Source organism: Apaloderma vittatum, unplaced genomic scaffold, assembly GCF_000703405.1.
Source record: "Apaloderma vittatum isolate BGI_N311 unplaced genomic scaffold, ASM70340v1 scaffold32060, whole genome shotgun sequence".
Classification (NCBI taxonomy): Eukaryota; Metazoa; Chordata; class Aves; order Trogoniformes; family Trogonidae; genus Apaloderma; species Apaloderma vittatum.
The window spans coordinates 21,529-39,221 of record NW_009696805.1 but is presented as its reverse complement, the minus strand read 5'-3'; the positions used below and the strand labels follow the sequence as shown (position 1 = coordinate 39,221).

The 17,693-nt window shown below is 36.2% G+C and overlaps 1 protein-coding gene across 1 annotated transcript in view; it reads right to left on the bottom strand.

Annotated features, from left to right (window-relative positions):
- PKN2 (protein kinase N2) overlaps positions 1–15,425 on the bottom strand; it is a 29,704-nt gene extending 14,279 nt beyond the window's left edge. The window contains exons 1-5 of the mRNA XM_009876327.1: positions 15,131–15,425; positions 6,918–7,069; positions 2,309–2,426; positions 644–789; positions 330–543 (exon numbers count right to left, since the gene is read on the bottom strand). Of these exons, the coding sequence (XP_009874629.1) occupies positions 330–543; positions 644–789; positions 2,309–2,426; positions 6,918–7,069; positions 15,131–15,362 (862 nt within the window). The 5' untranslated portion in view covers positions 15,363–15,425. The remainder of the gene's footprint in view (positions 1–329; positions 544–643; positions 790–2,308; positions 2,427–6,917; positions 7,070–15,130) is intronic.
- Positions 15,426–17,693: the final 2,268 nt, after the last annotated feature.

Below are 17,693 nucleotides of genomic sequence, written 5' to 3'. Positions count from 1 at the left end.
TTCCCCATCTGTAAAAAGGGGATAATGGTACTTACCCACCTTCTAAAGTGCTTGATAATCTAAAAATGAAAGGTGTTAGGTAAACGCTAGCAATGTTGTTCCATAATGATCTATGTTAAAGCCAGAACTTCACTTTTTCAACAGGACTATAAAATGGTCAACAAATAAATCAAAAGAAACTTATCTGCATTTTTTTGGTGCATAGACACTTGGAAATTCTAAATGCCTTTGTCTAGGAAAAGAACAACAATGAAATATGTGCTGAAAGAAATAAAGTTGGCATTAAAGACATGTTTTAAACCACAAAATAAAATAAAATAAAATAATACCTGTTAAAGCTGCTGGTTTGGACAGTGTACTATACTGGTTTTGAGTAGATATTACACTTTGACGAGGACTTAATGTGGGTGAAGAGACCAATGAAAGCTCCTCTATAATAATACTGCTTTTGGGATGGTTTTTAGGAAGTTCACTCAATCTCTGTTCCAGTGAATACTTCAAGAGGTCCAGCTTCTGGCTTGACTCATTAAATCTTGCTTGCGCCTTTTTAAAATATAAAAAAAATAAAATGAAATCTTTCCATTTTTTTTTTTTGAAAGAGCATTTAAAATAAAGTATCAGAAATTGCAACGATGTAAATTACTTCTGAAAGTGCCTTTCTGTCGGTAACTTTCCCAGATCCAAGTAATTTCATCACATTTTTTGCACCTTCTGCTACGGCGTACTCTATCCTAAAATGATGCCGTAATTCTTCCATTCGGAGTTCAAGAGGGCTTATCACAGGTTTTGCTGCAAAGAGATACAAACAAACAATCTTCACTGACAACCCCACCCATGTTCAGTTTCTTTAACATTCAACCCTTCCCACATACCAACAGAGGGGGGAAAAAAAAGAAAAGGGGAAAAAAAAAAAAGACATGCATATTTGGTGGTCCAAATAAAAGCTTTAAGTACGTCATAAAAGCAACAGTGAAATTTTAAGTATCTGCATTTGAAGGAAGAAATAATTGATCAGGGCCTCAATCCAACAAACAGGTGCTACTCCTTGAAGAGCTACTGCTACAGGATGTGAGAAAAAAAAGTCTTCGGGGAGTTAAGGCACAAAAGCCAAATCTCCTAAATGTCATTCAGCTGGCAAGAAGCAGGTTTTGAGACTTTCACATTTCTGAACCATGCTCTGAGGATTTATCTTTGTAGCTAAGTAGATTCCTCATCGGTTCCTGATAATTCTCCTGGTTCACATGAAATTCCAGGGAATCTGGCTTCTGCCAGCACAGGGAATGCAAGAGGTCCCAAACGCTGCCCTCCCCAAATGGTTTGAGTTAACCATTCCAATGTTCACTTCTTACAGCGTTTAGATTTCCTAATCAGAAAGTTTCCTGGATATACTCCTTCTGTTTAAAGCTCTAAGAGTAGTAGAAACACAAAAAGGCATTTCAAAATTCCTTCTAGCTTGAATGCCTTTCTTTTTCTTTCGTGCAAATGATATACATAATCCATGGGCTAAGATGAGGTGCTAAAAAAAGCTGTAAACCGTGTCGTAAGTGTAAAAAACAAAGAACCCCCCCACAACAAAACAAAACACACACGTTTTTTTCATTATCTAGGGTATATCCAGGTCCTGATGATGAGCATCGTCATACAACTTCAGTACTCAGAAATGTATATAAATAAATTTCAAGACTTAGAGATGTACCAATATGCCCACAATTTTGCAGTGTGCTCATGTCATTATAGCTCAGGGGTACTTAGGTATGTATTTAAAGATTTCCAAAGAAATGCAAGTTTAAACTACCTCTGAGATGCAACATGACAATTTCAAGTCGTTTTAAAACCAATGATTTTTTTATTTTTTAAATAGTTGTTTATTATTCAGTCTAGCCTAAATACCTATAGACAGCTAAAATTTGCCTCCATCTGTACTCCCATTAGTAACAATAAGGTCAATCTATTTAAGTATGACAAGCAGGCTTTGTACCTGCGTCACATTTTTATTTTTTAGGACGGTGAAAAAATTATATGCTTTAAAGAAAATTACTAATTATTGTTAACAAAAAAAGAAAGCATTCATGAAGGATGATGAAGAGAGAGTCTATTTCTCTTCATTAAGCTTAAGGTATTTTGCTTAGAGTCAGATGTATTTGGCATCCTAAAAAACACAATGGTATGCCTCATCTCCAATTATTTTTGGTCCATGAAGCTTTGTCTAACGTTCCTGCTAGAAATTTATGGTAACTGTGTGCATATGGGTACATATCTACACAAAATCCTGACATTAATAATTCTTATTTCCTTTCTACTCCATCACCATTATCAAAAGCCAATTCATTGGTCTGGACTGCCTGAAGAATCTGCATCCTTATAACTTCTATTTTTGTCTTGCTGTCCTGGAGCATCTGCTGAGCTGTGGCAAGAAGTTTTCGATCCTGTTAAAAAAACCAAACAAATAAGTTAAAACTGTCAACCTTTCATGGAACAAAACACATTGAAAGCTTCAAACCCCACACACTTTAAGAACAAGAACTGAATCTATGTAGTTCAGCCCAATTCAGCTAACCATATTAAGATACTAGTGGAAAGTAAATTAGCCCAGAGGCATATTCTGATTGATTAAAGACTATAAGCCACTGCCATGGAAATGGTATCTGTTTAAAGCTGAATAAAGAAGGCATAATCTAGCAACATTGTACATGTACGCTAACGTAAGGTGATACTAAAGGAAGGACAAGATAGTAAGTATGAAATACCTTCACCCTATGCAGAATGACTCAAATTTACTGTATGATGAGAATTCTAATAGACAAATCTGCTAGACTAAATCCATGTACACCATTGTACTAATTCACTTGAGCTGATTTTCTATCTCCAAATTAGAAATATGAAGTTAGCTTACATAGCACATTATAAATAAGTCTGCTGTACATTTTCTGAGCAAATCAAAACAAGATTTTTTGCATTAATAAATACATAATATATAAGACTTCATTAACTACTACATCAGCAACTTAAAGTATGGTACTTTTCATCTAAATAAACTATGCTTAGCCAATTTTTTTTTTTTTTCAAAAGCAGTAACACAACGAGCAGTTTAGAAGAGAACATTTCTGAAGAAGAACTTTCAAACCCATTGTTGACACCATTTCACTGTGACAAGTGCCATCCACACATTTCGCAGGTACATCAGTTTTTGACCTCCACCTACTGGAGATCTGACTTACAACGGATTATCAAATTGTTCTTGGATGCAGAACCATACATGGGTACAGCTCTACAGCTGCTGCACTGCTTGCTCTGTATATTCTGGAAATTAGCAGATTAATTTAGAGGTGATCTGACTTGCAGTGTAAGAAAATTTAAGGCAGTCTTTTTGTCCTGTCTGTGCAGTACCAATCAATCACAGTAATTAAGAGTATCAGTGCAGATGAGTATCACACTTGTTATAGCCCAAAGGGTATTTTGGTTAACTCGTTTTGTAGCCTCTCTATAACCTCATTAATAAGTTACTTTTCCTTGGACATGGTTTATACTTACGTTTTTAATTTTATAATGAAATTATCAATTATTTAAGAAGTTAAAGGAATTCAATTCTTCCCCTTAGCATAGCCAAGACAAAGAACAGCCATGTAGCATACATACCCAGAGCTAAAAATATTGCCACCACGAAGTACACTGTGAGAAAACTCAGTATGCTTAGAAGAGAGAAATTCACCTGTACAGAGCTACTCTATGACCTTGTGCCTAATGTATTACTCAGATATTTTAATGCTGTCCCATGTTCTACAACATAAAAAGGCTTTGACTGCATGGGGAGAAATTATGCCCCCTCTGCACACCATAGTCCCAGAACCCTTGATTTTAAGTTTTAGTATTAAACAATATTTTCAAGAGACAGTACTATTTTTAATATTTTAATATTCCATGTCAGATATCCAATTATTTAACGAGTACACTGAATTTCCTAAGTAAATGCAAATACAAACGTCAACTTTTGAAATAACCACTGTCTACAGCAGAGTCTGGGATCTAAGTAACAGATTACAAGCAACTCTAGAATCCTGTATTAAACCTTATCCATGCATCATTCTGATGTATAAATACACTGCTAGCGTTTCTTTGTATCTTCACTTTTATCTTATTTTTGATCTTGCTGCTCTTGATTGTCCTTCATATCCCCTTACTGCAACAGATCTAGTTGCTCAGGGGCAATACCAGCCCTTCGATGTGTAGACTTGAGGTACTTCAGGATTATAGAGATATCCTTCTGTTTTCAAGAGACAGAAAATCCCATCTTCAGAATCAAAATGGATGTGTTATACTCGGCAGCTCTTTTAGTGCTGGAGGCTGAATACAAAGTATTTCAAGGCATCTCCTGAGTACAGAAGAACTGACAGTGCCTGTAAAACTGATCTGCAAAGCTGTCGTGGAATCTCAGAGAATCCACACAAGTCCAAGGAAAGATGATCAATATCTCAGAAACACTTAAATCTGAACAGGCTGAGCTGAATGTTACTGAAGCAATAGAGTAAGTACACAGGGAAAACCTTCCCATGAGATGATGGGTTTATTAACAGACTGCTTTTTCATTTTTAAGAAACAGACTACAACCTCCCTCCACTAAATTTAAGTCTGAAAATAATAAAACAGCTCTGAAATTAGATCATACAGTACACTTGAATAAAGGTCACAAAAGAGTTTAAAATGTTTTAAAAAGGGCCCTGCAACCATAAAGAAGTACTACATTACCAGGGTTAGATTCAAACCGGGAATTTTAAACTCCTTTTGTCCACTTTATCCAGTCACTTAAGAGATGTTTTAAGCTTTGCTTTTTAAAATGTAACAACCACGCTCAAACCTACAGTTTAAACCTGCCAAATTAAGTCACTACTGAGTATTAAGAAATGCAAGAATGAATACGCACCATTTCCATCCTGTTTGCTGAAGCAGCTGGCAATACTTCTGTGTTTTCCAGCTTGCTCTCCCCAGCCCACTTACTTTATACACCCAATCTGGTAGGCTGATTTAAGCATTTACCAATTGCAAATACAAGATTCAATAACAAATTTTAATTACACGCCTCGATCACAAAGTAAGCCAGAATTTATCCTTTCCACCTAGTCTGATCAAAGCCTGCCTCCAATGTCTAATATTACAGCCCGAGTGTTTAGTTACATTTTTTTCAGGCTGTTACAAGGTTATTTGCTGAGGGTTTATTAGGAACATAATTCATGTATGCCTTTTGATCCATTTGGGTCAGCTGATTATTATTTTTAAGTGTACCTGATGTTAAGTACACAGCCCCAGAGGAGGATGCAGACTCCAGAGTTGCCAGGAGCCGAGGGACTGTGGTGCATGGACAGCATTCCCAGGCCCTTAGTCATAAGGTGCACTCCAGATATTTCTTCCATCTGTCCCAGGCTGGGAGGTTACAGGTCACTTTCAGATAAAGCTATCAAAGTACAGAAGGGCTGCTGGGACACAATGAGCTTGATGGCACCAACAGTCCCTCCAGTCTAAACTCGTTTTTCTGGGACTCAGCAGCATTTGCTGTTGTTTTTTCACAGTGAAGTCATACAGCAGGCAGATATAAAGTGATCTGCCTCTCCAGCAGTGCCAAGCAAAAATGCACTGAGCCACATGAAGTTCCTTTCCAACACTTTCTGGGTAGCAACAAGTATAAGCAGATGTCTACTCTTCAAATCAAACACCTGTTATTAAAAAGTTGACTAACTTAGCTAGATGTTGGCTCAGTCAGTTAGAAACTTAAAACATTTCAATATTGTTTACTATTGTCTGGACACAGAACCATCTAAGGAAGCTACTAAATAGTATTTGTTAGATCTATACTCGTGTTTCCCCTTAGTTTGGAAATTCATCTCCTTAATGATTTAGTGAAAGTAAATGGAAACAACAGGTAATGAGTAACTAATGAAGGGTGAAGGGGCAGGTAAGTAGAGGATTCCCCCCTCCCTTTTTTCTCATTTGAGAACTAGGACTACCTTATAAAAATGTGGGCGGGGTGTGGTTTGTTTTGTTAACTTTTGGTTGTTGGTTTTTATTTTCTTCATTTAAAAGGTTTGGTTCATCCTTCACTTGAGTTAAGGGATTATAAGTGTATGATGAATTTTATTACATAGCTAGGACTATGTAATAAGTCAAAACCACTTCGGGGTTAGCAAACACTTCCCCCTGCCTCTTTGGAGAACTTCTGGTGCTATCAAGAGAGAGCAAGCATGAGTGAGCACGTGTTTAAAATTCAGATCTAGAAATAAGTGTGGCTTTATTTTTAATTTCAGTTTGATGCTATCAGATGCTACCTCTAGAACATTTTTGTAAATTTTTTGGTAAAAATATAAATAAATGGATTTTCATGTGTATTTTTTGTGTACGTGTACTAATGCAGATTATAACAGCTCTATCAGAATACTATACATATCTTATTAAAACAAATATTTAGTACAAATCTTTTTATGGTCACCTACAACTAGATGACCATTTCAGAAGCACAACTGGCAATGCTGCCTTTTGTGTAATTATCACGCATGTTACAACTTTAAACTAATAGATTTTATTTTTTGGGGGAGAGCCAGGAAAAGCACCAGATACCAGTCAGTGTCATATCAAACTTTGCTGCTAAGTGATTTCCACATAATCAAAGATTACTAGATGTACTAAATTTAGTAAGCCGGATTTGCTATTTAGGTTGAACTGCATGTGAACAAATGGAATTGCATGTGGGTATCAAACCACAACAAAAAACCAGTATAGTAATTTGTAGCAGATTTGACATAGCTATTTAACAAAGATACACTCCACACTAAAAATACTGAAGGTGCACACTGTTTATACACTGTACATTCACACCACAGCAATATGAAAATCCAGTTGTTTAATGTTCTTAAAGCATTTCAAATCCTTACCTTTGAAGAGCCATTAGAGTACATCTGTATCATATTTTCTGCTCCCTGTTTTACCTTCAGTTCTATATCCAATTGCTTCTTTAAGGCCATCAGTCTGTTGTTAGTAGAAAAACGAGGATCGCTATTTGGAGTATCAGGAGTCCTAGGACAATCTGAGAATTAAAGGTAAGATGTAATGCGTGCAGAAAAAAAATAAAAGAAGAAAAAAAACCCCAAACCCACAAACCCCAAACCCCTCTCCCCAAATGATGACCCTAAACTCTGTTCTATTACATTACAGATTAAACTAAGCTTGAACATTATACCTAAGGCTGACTCTCCTGTCCAGAGCTACTTTGCAAGAGCACTGCAAATGCGCCTTAACGTGAAAAGCCTCACGAAAGCCCAGTGACTCCTACACACGTCCTAATTCACATGAATCACTTCCGGGAGCAGGTAAAATAGGCAGGTTTGCTGCTAGATCTGTTTTTGTTTCAAAGAAGATTTATTTCTTCTGGAATGTCTTGAGTCAATTCAAAATGCAGTTTTCCATTAAGCTTTCTTACACTGCTGATTTTAAATCAAAGTGTTTTAAAAACAAATGAACTTGGACAATACTAATGAGCATGGGCTAAATATAGATATTAAGCAAATCCGCATCAGTTCTAGTACGAACGCTGCAGGCACGTTTTATGTCAAAGTGAAGCCTTTTCCTTTGCTGTAAAGCTGAGCAACTTTTGCTCTGGAATCAACAGAATCCTGGGATAATGTGATATTCAGGCAGACAGGTTATTGAACAACTCTGATCTGTGGGAAGGATAAGGCCTTTTAGTTTGACAATATGACTCTGTTTAGATAACCATCTTGCTAGATTAATTTAATGGAATGCAAGTTAGTTTTATCAATCAAATTATACCGTCAAAATCCTTAACTTTCCTATCTTCCTCCAGAAAAGTCTATTAATCACTGGTCCAGCTTCTGCAACATGAACTGTTAGCAAACTGAAATTAAGTAACCATGGGACTATTTCCTAGTCCTTAACTATTTCCAGCAGGACTGTCCTTTTAGGTAATTATCTTCCCCAACAGTCCCAGTGGCTTCTCTTGCAAACTTTCTGTAAAACAGGATAAATGATGTCCACTGTAATGAGGTTTTTTTGATGTTGATTTCTTCTGCCCTAACAACTGAGAGAATATCTTCTCTATGGTGAAATGACATTAGTGAGTCACCTGGAAGATATATTTACCCGATACCATATTTTTTGCCAATTTTAATTGATTTTCCTTTAACTAAAACTAGGATGATGGCTCAAGTTTCTGAAATCCTCAATTATTAAAAAACACAGGCATTGCACTATTAACTTAGAAATTATTAATTATGAGGTGTCATGAGGAGGAGATGTCTTATCTGCCATTTCATATTTCTTCTGCAGAAGCTTCTGATAACTAGTCTGGGAGATTTAATGCATTTTACTTTCAAGTTTGCTGTGTAATTTCCTCCTAAATAGCAATCTTTGCTGAGGCTACATACAGATTTCCTGTCAGGAGAAGTCTTAAGTTCCTCTGCTGCTAATTCACTCTTCACTTCAAGCCACTTGAAGACTCTTATGGCATCTTCACTACTTAAAGGTAGTACAGAAAAGAGATTTGTTTTTTTTAAAATAAATAACAAAATCTGTATTATTCCTCATCTGTTTTGTCGCTCACCATCTCCTCAATGGTTTGGCTTGGTTTCTCTTTGAAACTGTACTTGAATAGCTTTACCTTAAATCTGTTATTAATAAAACAACAACATGCTTTCCTCTCACTTATGTCTCCACATTCAACTAATTCTCACCTCATAATCTATACAAAATTAGAGCAAACGTGAAACCTGAAAGCCACGCATCGAGTCTCCTTGTAAAGTAGATTAATCATATAAATGAGTGTTTACCAACTTTATGTTTCTGATGCAGGCCTCTACCACTTAAAAATCCCAGCCCTCTGATGATCCCTGGCAAGACCGTGGGGCTCCTCAAGTCTGTTTTCACAGGTTTTAAAGATGTACACAAGCAGTCTTCCTTTTCATTAAAACAACAGTCACGTTGCAAGTCAAGGACTAATTAGAGATACTACGGTTCAAGTTGCCCAGGCAGCTGTTATTATCTCCCTTTGTGTGTCTGCACTGTTGAAGGTGTAACCACATCACTTACCTAGGTCAACTCACGAGGTGGGTTGCACTTGTGGACTTAAACTACCCTCTAACATACAGTTTAAATAGTTCTGCTATACGCTTTGTTAAAAAACAGCAGCAAAGGAAACTTTTCTGCAGAATAGACTAACTGCCAGGAAGAAGAAAGCTTTTGCCTTCAAGCATAATAGCTGCTCACTAAACTCCCAAACATGGAACAATACGGTTTCTTAACAAAGATTATATTTTTTTTAAAGAATAAAATGTTTACCAATATCCTTTCAGAAATTACTTCTCCCCACCGAGCGCATTACAATTCAGTAAGCAGCCTGAGGTAGCTTCTTATAGAAGAATTCAGATTAAAGTTTTAAAACAGCCAGAGAAACTAGTCCCATAATGGAAAGCACTGACAATCTTAGCAGCAGCCCTTCAAGCGACATCTGTATTAGCTGTTTCCGTCTCTCTTCTTAATGTTTACTGAGGCTGTAATCACTTCAGTATGGCTAGTTTTCTCTCACCTATTTGTGATGATGCTTTGGAGAATTTTAGTCATCTTCATACTACAAATAACTAATAAATTCATCCAGATAATTGCAACCAATGGGATTTGTGTATATAGTTAAACCTAAACAAGAATTAAATACTCCTACTAAGTTGACATCTCACTCAGGTAGGTAAGTAGTAAGATTGGGGAAAATAAGAGATATTATCCAGTTTGCCAGATCTGTTAATCAGTAAGGGCAGTACAAGACTTGCCATTTTGGATGCACTCAAGTCCAAATTTGCATCGGACAGCAAGAGCTTTGCTGGGTTATGGAGCAGTGCCCCAAGGCATTTTCCTCTTGACAATGAATATCAAGTGAAGTAACATGTATTTCAAGTGAACTTGACTTCATTTCAAGTAACTAGCATGTTATTTTTGCTGAACAACTATGAATGTTGTTGTGTAACATTTATGAGTTTTGTGCAGCTTTTTAGCACACATCCAGGCTACTGGAAGAGCTGCAGTACTGCTTTCGCAACACCTACAATATCCTGCTTTCATGAAAGTGGAAGACTTACGTTAATAATGATGGTTTAACTGATTTTTTTTTTTTTTTACATGTCTGGACTGCATCAGGACGATGACAGTTTTCAGTCCAAAACGTTTAGCTTAACCATGAAGTTTGCTCTTTTCAAAACCTTTTCAGTTTGAGTCTTTGCAAAGTGCTCACTGGCAAAAAAAACCCCTTCTTGCTTCTAAATTGCCTTTTACCAGCATTTCTGTCTAAATTCTATGTATCAAGGGTACTGACATAATTTCACTCTTCTGACACTGCTGCTCATTCCTTTGAGGACTCTTCCCCAGATGCCAGGTATGCTATCTCTTCAATAAGTTCGGTGTGAAATCTAGGATTCCACGTAACTCTCTGAATTTGAGTTCCCAGATGGTACTGCAGCAGGCTGCTAAGCTACTCAATTAGCATCAAGTGCCCTTTGGTAAATAGTTAATTTTAATCTTATTTGAGGATATTTAATTGCAGTTAGCCTCATCAGTGTCACGCCCAACAGAAATACCTGTGATGCATGTTTAAGCACTGCTGGAGCGGGGAAGAAAGAGGCATCATCAGGTTTTTCTTAGGGAGTCACATGGTTGCATCAGCACTTCAGCTAAGCCATCGGTAAGTCCAAGGCAGCAGTGGACATTCTGCATTCAAAGAACATCCAGCACTGGCCTCTTGGAAACTTAGGAAGTTCAATCAAATTTCAATCCAGTAATGACTAATTTTAATTACGAAACAACTGACAGGAGATTGTTTCAAATTGCTTAAATAATCTTATTCTGCCCTAAAGTTCCCCAAAGTTCCCATGAAATACCTATCAATATGAGCCTTGCAGTGGAGTCTGCTGTCTAAAAAGCCACTACCTCTACCAATTTAGTGGCTACCAGTTTCCAATAACTCGTCTTATACAGACACTTTGTGTCTGACGTTAACGTAGCGATTCATTTGGACAAAGAAACCCCAAAACATCCTTTCTCACTCTTCTGTCAGCTAGTCATATTTTAAAATAAAATTATATTCTTTGGGACCTCTGCAACCAAATTTGATGTAAAGTGAATAGCTTTAAGAGAATCGAAAAAGAAGCATGAACTTGCCTTTTAGATTTCATGTTGTCCATGTTTTTATCTTGTCTCCTCAATTCCCTCAAAGGTTTTTCTATCATCTCTCCTCCCTATCCACCCTTACTTCAACTCTATGGAAGAGATTAATTTCCCAATTTATAAATATCCTACATATCAACTATGTGCCTAATTAAATCAGTGATTTGCTGTAGGTAAGCTATTTCATCTTATACCTCACTGAATCATATTAAAAACCACAACCTCTACTGCTACTTTTTAGACACATGAAAAAATCCATCAATTTAATCTGTGCTATAGTGTAGAATTATGTTTTCAAGATACAAAATTTCTTCATCTCTAAGAAGCAATGACCCCAATTTACACATTAAAATAAATCTGATTTTCAGCAGTAATGGTCACCAGGCTCGTCCTACTCGTTTGTATTACTGCATTCTGCTTCGCTTTTAAGTACTAACTCACAAATTTTAAAGCCTCATGTCCCAATATGACTAATACACTGCATGATAAGGGCAAGCCTAGCTACAAAGTCCTGCTTCCGAAACAAATCTAGATTCACCGGCAACCCCATAATGGAAAGTAAACCCAGGTAATGTTGAAAATTGTTTCTGAATCATATATCTGCTGCCAAATCTACCTTCACATTCAGTAATACAGCTTTTTCAAAAACTGCATTATTTGATTAAGGTTTACTACCAATTCTTCAAATAGTTCTGAAAAACTCCTATGGCATTAGGACAGGGAAAGCTTTCAGCTCTAGGCACACTACCATCAAAAATCTTAACTTTCTTGAAATGGATTGTTATTAAAACACATTTTTTCTACAGTAGGTTCATTAACATGACATTTTATGGGTTTAATTTGTATTAATTATACTGTGCTGATAACAAAGAACTTACAATACTGATCAGTGGTTCATTAAAAAAAAGTAATTTAAGTTACTGCTTGAGACCATACGCAAGAGTCAAAATAGCTTGCACAGCACTGTTCAGTTTTAAGTCTGGAGCACTTTAAAAATATATGTTCACACCCGCTTTTTAGATACAGGAACAAGGAAAGATTAAATGACTTTTCCAGGCTACCACAATGACCTTTCAACCAGTCATCAGGAACAGTCCAAAAGTCTTCAGAGTTCAGGCCTGACAGGTCAAAGGGATCATCATCTTGTAGGCAATGATCCTCCCAGTGTTACTTCTCAATAGGTCTCAGTCCTGCCTTTGCAACTTAGAACCTGCAAAAACCTACACCATATACCCTAGAAAATAGAAAAAACCCAAACCATAGGGCCACCCCTGACAAATACTAAAGGATAAAGAGAGAAAACAGACTTTGACTCCCACAGCTCTTGAATTCCTTTTTTACCTTATTTTCAGCATTCATGCTCTGTACAGTCTAAAAAATTCCTATATATGTGCTTCTCTCTTTTAATCATTTGTCACTAACTGATTAGAAGATGATCAAACACGAGCTAAAGTGAAAAGCTGTAACTCAAACCAAAGCTAACCTCTGGAAACAACGCACTTAGTTGTGGGACTCCCATATCCATGATAAATGGTCATTAAATTTACTGTCGACCCCTGGCAAAAGCAAGGATTGCCAAACTAAGATACTTGTGACCTGCCCACAAGGTATCTTCTTCCAGGTGGCAGTAATCTTTAGGGCTATGTGTCTATGCATTTGCTGAATATTATCCATATATATATACACATATATATATACACACACACACAAACAAGCATTGACACAGTTGGAATGTTGTAAGTTTTATATCATCAAACTTATTTTGTAAAGGCCGGGCTCATCAATGTCTTAAGTCAAATCTAAGACTCCAGTATTAAAAATCAGAGTATCACCTAGTTGAACCTATTAGCCTCAGACAGACAGAATGTTTACTGATAGTGCGTCCCCTCCATGAATTAGTGACCAGGGATGAAGAAGGGGATAGGCAATTAAATTAAAAGTCAATCAGTATAAAAAAAATGAAGCATTTTGATTTTGGAAGGTTATAGATCTCTAAAGACTACTTTTCTGTTCTCAGATGGTTATGTAAAATACTCTATTAAAATTGGTCTTACAGAGGAATACCTGATGTGACACTACAGAGAATATAAAGACCTCAGAATTAGTAAATTTTTTCTTGCATATTTCCATAATTAAGACCGTAAAAGCTACCTACCAATAACACTTTGAACAGAATGAAAGTTAAAAACACAGTACTAAAAAGTTTAGCACATATCAAGAGCAGGCAGAAAAGTAAGTAGAAGCACATAAGTTTATCAACCTCGATCTTTTACCCCTTGAGCCTTTCATGAAATCCCCGGTATTGCAACTCAAGGTGAGAGGAGCCTGGCTTAGTGCTAACAGTTATTCACAAATGCAACGGGCACTGCTGGTCTTTTCGGAAGTGCACTAAGGATCTGAACAACATTATTTAGATCTTTGTAATCAAATAATCTCTTTAGAACTAGTAAATGCTTTCTTAGGGTCCATGGCATTTTCTGACTCATGCACAAGGACAATATTGCTCATTAACTCACTGTGATGGAGCAGGCATTCCAACAAGAGCATTTTGTGCTCATGCACTTTTCAAGTTTTGCTACTAGATGAACTTCACAAATTAATGCCTGCACAGATTTTTATATTTGGTCTACACACAGTTCATATACAATTTTCCTTCTATTCCACTCTTCCTGTTCCTTTAAAAACCACACTACTGTCAACACTGGAGCGGATTTTCATAAACTTTAGCTGATATGGAACAGAATGGTTTGTGCCTGCTAAAATTTAACCCAATGGCTATCTATGAATCATACATGGTTGTATTCACTCCCATTCCATGCTGCAGCAACTACTTTGCCCTGCCAGTTCCAGCTGCCCCACCCCCTCCACTCCTTGTATCTCACAAAGATCAAAAGCAAAATCCACAGAGAATATAGAGAATACTGTGCAGCCCCCCCCGGACTGTTGCAGCATTGCCAGGGCCAGATAGTATGAATTGCTGACAACACCTGCCAGTATTTTCTTAAACTCTGACTTCAACCAAGCTTTCCTCACAAAGATGATGTGGTTTTTTTATTCTACTGCTCAATCTTTTCAAGACTTGGCATTCGCTTCGCAAACACCTTTGATGGCTTGTGCACATTTATCAACTTTTTGTCAAGAAGTGTCTGTGCAATGTGAAATCATCAGGCTGGCAATATCTCCCAAGTCATTCCACAAAGCTGAACACAGACTGTTTACTTTCACAACATTCCATATTAAAATACCAGGCCTGGTATTTTTAAAAAATTACATTCAAAATTAGTATTGACTCACTGCCATGCCACAGAAAATACTAATTAAAACCATTAATTATAATCATTCTGTGAAAATAATTTCAAATTGTCTTTAAAATAGTAGCTTCATTGTGGGAAAGCCTCAAGACTTTAACAAACTATTGCTACCCGAAGAAATGTCTGGTAAGTTAGTTAGATAAACAGTGTAAGAGAGAAAGTTTCTAAAATTTAGATTTAAGTTTTAAAAAAACCAAACCCACAAAACTTCTAAGTTTAAATGTTGTAGATTTTTCCCCCCTAGAATAAAAGTGCCTACAACGTAACTTGGATAAAATGTGTGCAAAATCTACTGAATTTTGCTTTAATATTAGGAAATATTACAGCATTTGAGAATATATTTTAATATAGAAATAGCTGAAAGTGAAGAACTCATACACACTGTTAGCTTTTAGAGCATCATCAAATAGTCTGTGAAAGACAGTGCTTCCCAGAAAACAATTTAAAACCCAAAGGGACTGGACACTTACTTGTGAATCAAAACAAATACGGAAGCAACACACTCACCAACTACAGATTCGTTCATTCCTCAAGCAATTTTTTCAGTTGAAATGGGATACAGCTTATCTAAACTAATAGAAAAAAAAAAATTTCACAAAAACATATAGTACCTGCAACATCTTCTGGATCCGTTACAACAATGTGTGCATTTAACTCCTGTAACTTATGATGCAAGTCTTCTAACTTCTTATTTGATTTTTTCAACATGTTGTCCACATATGCCAAGTTCTTTTTATCTGTTGTGACCTTCCTGAGGTTCTCTGCTCCCTCCTTGATTTTAAGTTCCTTCCTTATTTCCCGCTTGATTTGATCCTTTATTTCATCCAGCTTCTGCTGTACCATCGTATCTGAAAAGTCCAACTTTTGGCCAGTGCTCACATTCTCAGAGGCTACAAGACTCTTGGCATCCCCCTAGAAAGAAAAACAGTAATGTAACTTCCAGGAAACACTGTCTCTTGACAACGCATGCTGCACACTCAAAACAACTCGGCTTTAGGCCTCCATATATTAGGTACTCACTTTGTAAGACCATTTACTAACCATCTCACAAGTAATGGGAGTGTTTTACAACGGATTTTAAATTTAGTGACATCTTTACTATGCCTATTTTTAACACCAAGAGATTTAAACACTTTTGGATTTGTCATGGCTGCTTGCCTGGCAGTTACACACCTCAGAGCTAATGAGTCACATCTGTAATTTTCTAGATTTAATTGTGTGTTATAATAGACCAAAAAGAAATAGTAATTGTTAGGAGTTAGCCTTATTTCCTATCTCTGATGATTTTTTGAACATCCATTAGAACAGATTCCTTTTAAAGATTGTAAGAAAAGTTAAAAAAACCCCTAGTGACGTTTGCAAATGTTTGAAGAAATACTGGCATCTTTCTAAAGATTTGTTAAGATGTTACTGGAAAATAAATTTGCTAGATTTTTTCTTTTTAAATCCCTTAAGTAAAGCCTTTCACTTTAAATAATAATAATAAAATCTTACTTTCTAGGGCAGGCAAATTAGACTGAAAAAAAAAGAATAGTTGCCATGATAAATAGGAGTAGGTGTAGTAAGGGAGTAGGGGATAAAAGGTCTTCAGACCACCAGCACACAAGGTCATGCTTGTGCCTAGTACATGTTTACATCTCATTAAGAAGTAAGAGCACAAAAGGGCACGTTACATTAATAAAGTATAAACACAATTAATTACATGCATAATAACACTTGCTCTCTGTCTTATATGTGGACCCTGTACAATGAATAGACACTAAGTCCTACCCAAGAAATCTTAGAGCTAAGTGAAGATCAAAGATGGGCTCTCCTGAACACAGAATCTGATCCAGCTGTAATTCAGGATATACTTAGTAAATGTGTGACCTGATTGGTAAGTAACTACCCAAATGACAAATTTGGGTATATTTTCTTAAAAACAATGAAGAAATTGGCTGGACTTCTAAATCATCTGGGTGGACAGTAAGGTATTTGAAGGGACAATTAAAATTTTGTGTGTAAAACTAGTTGTCATCACTATTTGCTGTTGGAAACACTAATACAGCAGACAAAACTGTTTTTTCTAAAAAACATTCAGGAAGGAGTTCAAGAAGCACAGCATTGGGCTAACAAACTGTAAGAACGTTCCAAAACACATGATCTCTAGATATAGTCCACAGGGACTTGTTTATTTTTTAAAGAATTTGGGGAAATAAGGATCACGAAGATTGTGCCTGTCCCATACATGTCAGCAGATTGTGCTGGTCCAACCATTTCAATCTATGCCCATTCTGGTGATACTGTCTTCCATAAGCAAGATCCAATCTTCTAGCCCTCAACTATAATTTTGTAAGTTTACTAAATAATCTTTAAACTCCTCTTATTAAAGCCTTTGTAACCCTAGCTGCTATTTTTAGTACAAAAGGTTAGCAACCCATATTCTTAAATATTACAAGTAGTCAAAATCACCATCTTGCCACAGAATTTGTCTATCAGGGAAAAAGACAATAAACAAGCAATCCTGATACGATACACTAAGAATCGGAAGGGAAAAGTCAGGCAAATTTTTTACTTCAAGTGCACTTGTGACTCCTGTAAGTACGTTTCTGTTAGTGCAAATTAAAATAATTTATTATGCATAACTAAAGAGATTATTGATAATTGTACTGGGAAATACATAACATAGTTTCCATATACAGGAGTAGAAAAAGAACCAATTTTTTTTTAAAAAAATAAACCAATAATCAATAGTGATGAGCCACTAGTACAAAGGTTCACATCCATAATGAAGGAAACCAACCAGCAAGTGTTGTCTTTTGAAAACCAACTGAGACTGAAAATAAAGTCATATAGCAACTGTACAGTGAACTATTTAAGTAATATGTACATTAGATTCAGATCTTTGATTTCCCTGCTTGTCTAACACATAAAAAGTTAGGATGTAAAAAAAAAAAAAAAGAGCTTCAAGATTAATATACTACTATTTAGCCTTTAAAAACAGAGATTAAAAAAGCATTTGTAAATAAAACAAGCATTTCTTTATAAACCATCCTTTTCACCTTTCTGCAGGCTTCCTAGAACTAAACTCATCATCCACCTCCTTCGAAACACAATATGATAACTCTTCAAAGTTCACAGGACAAAGACAAGTGGTAAATGTAAAAACAAAAAAGCCAGGAAAAAAAACAACAA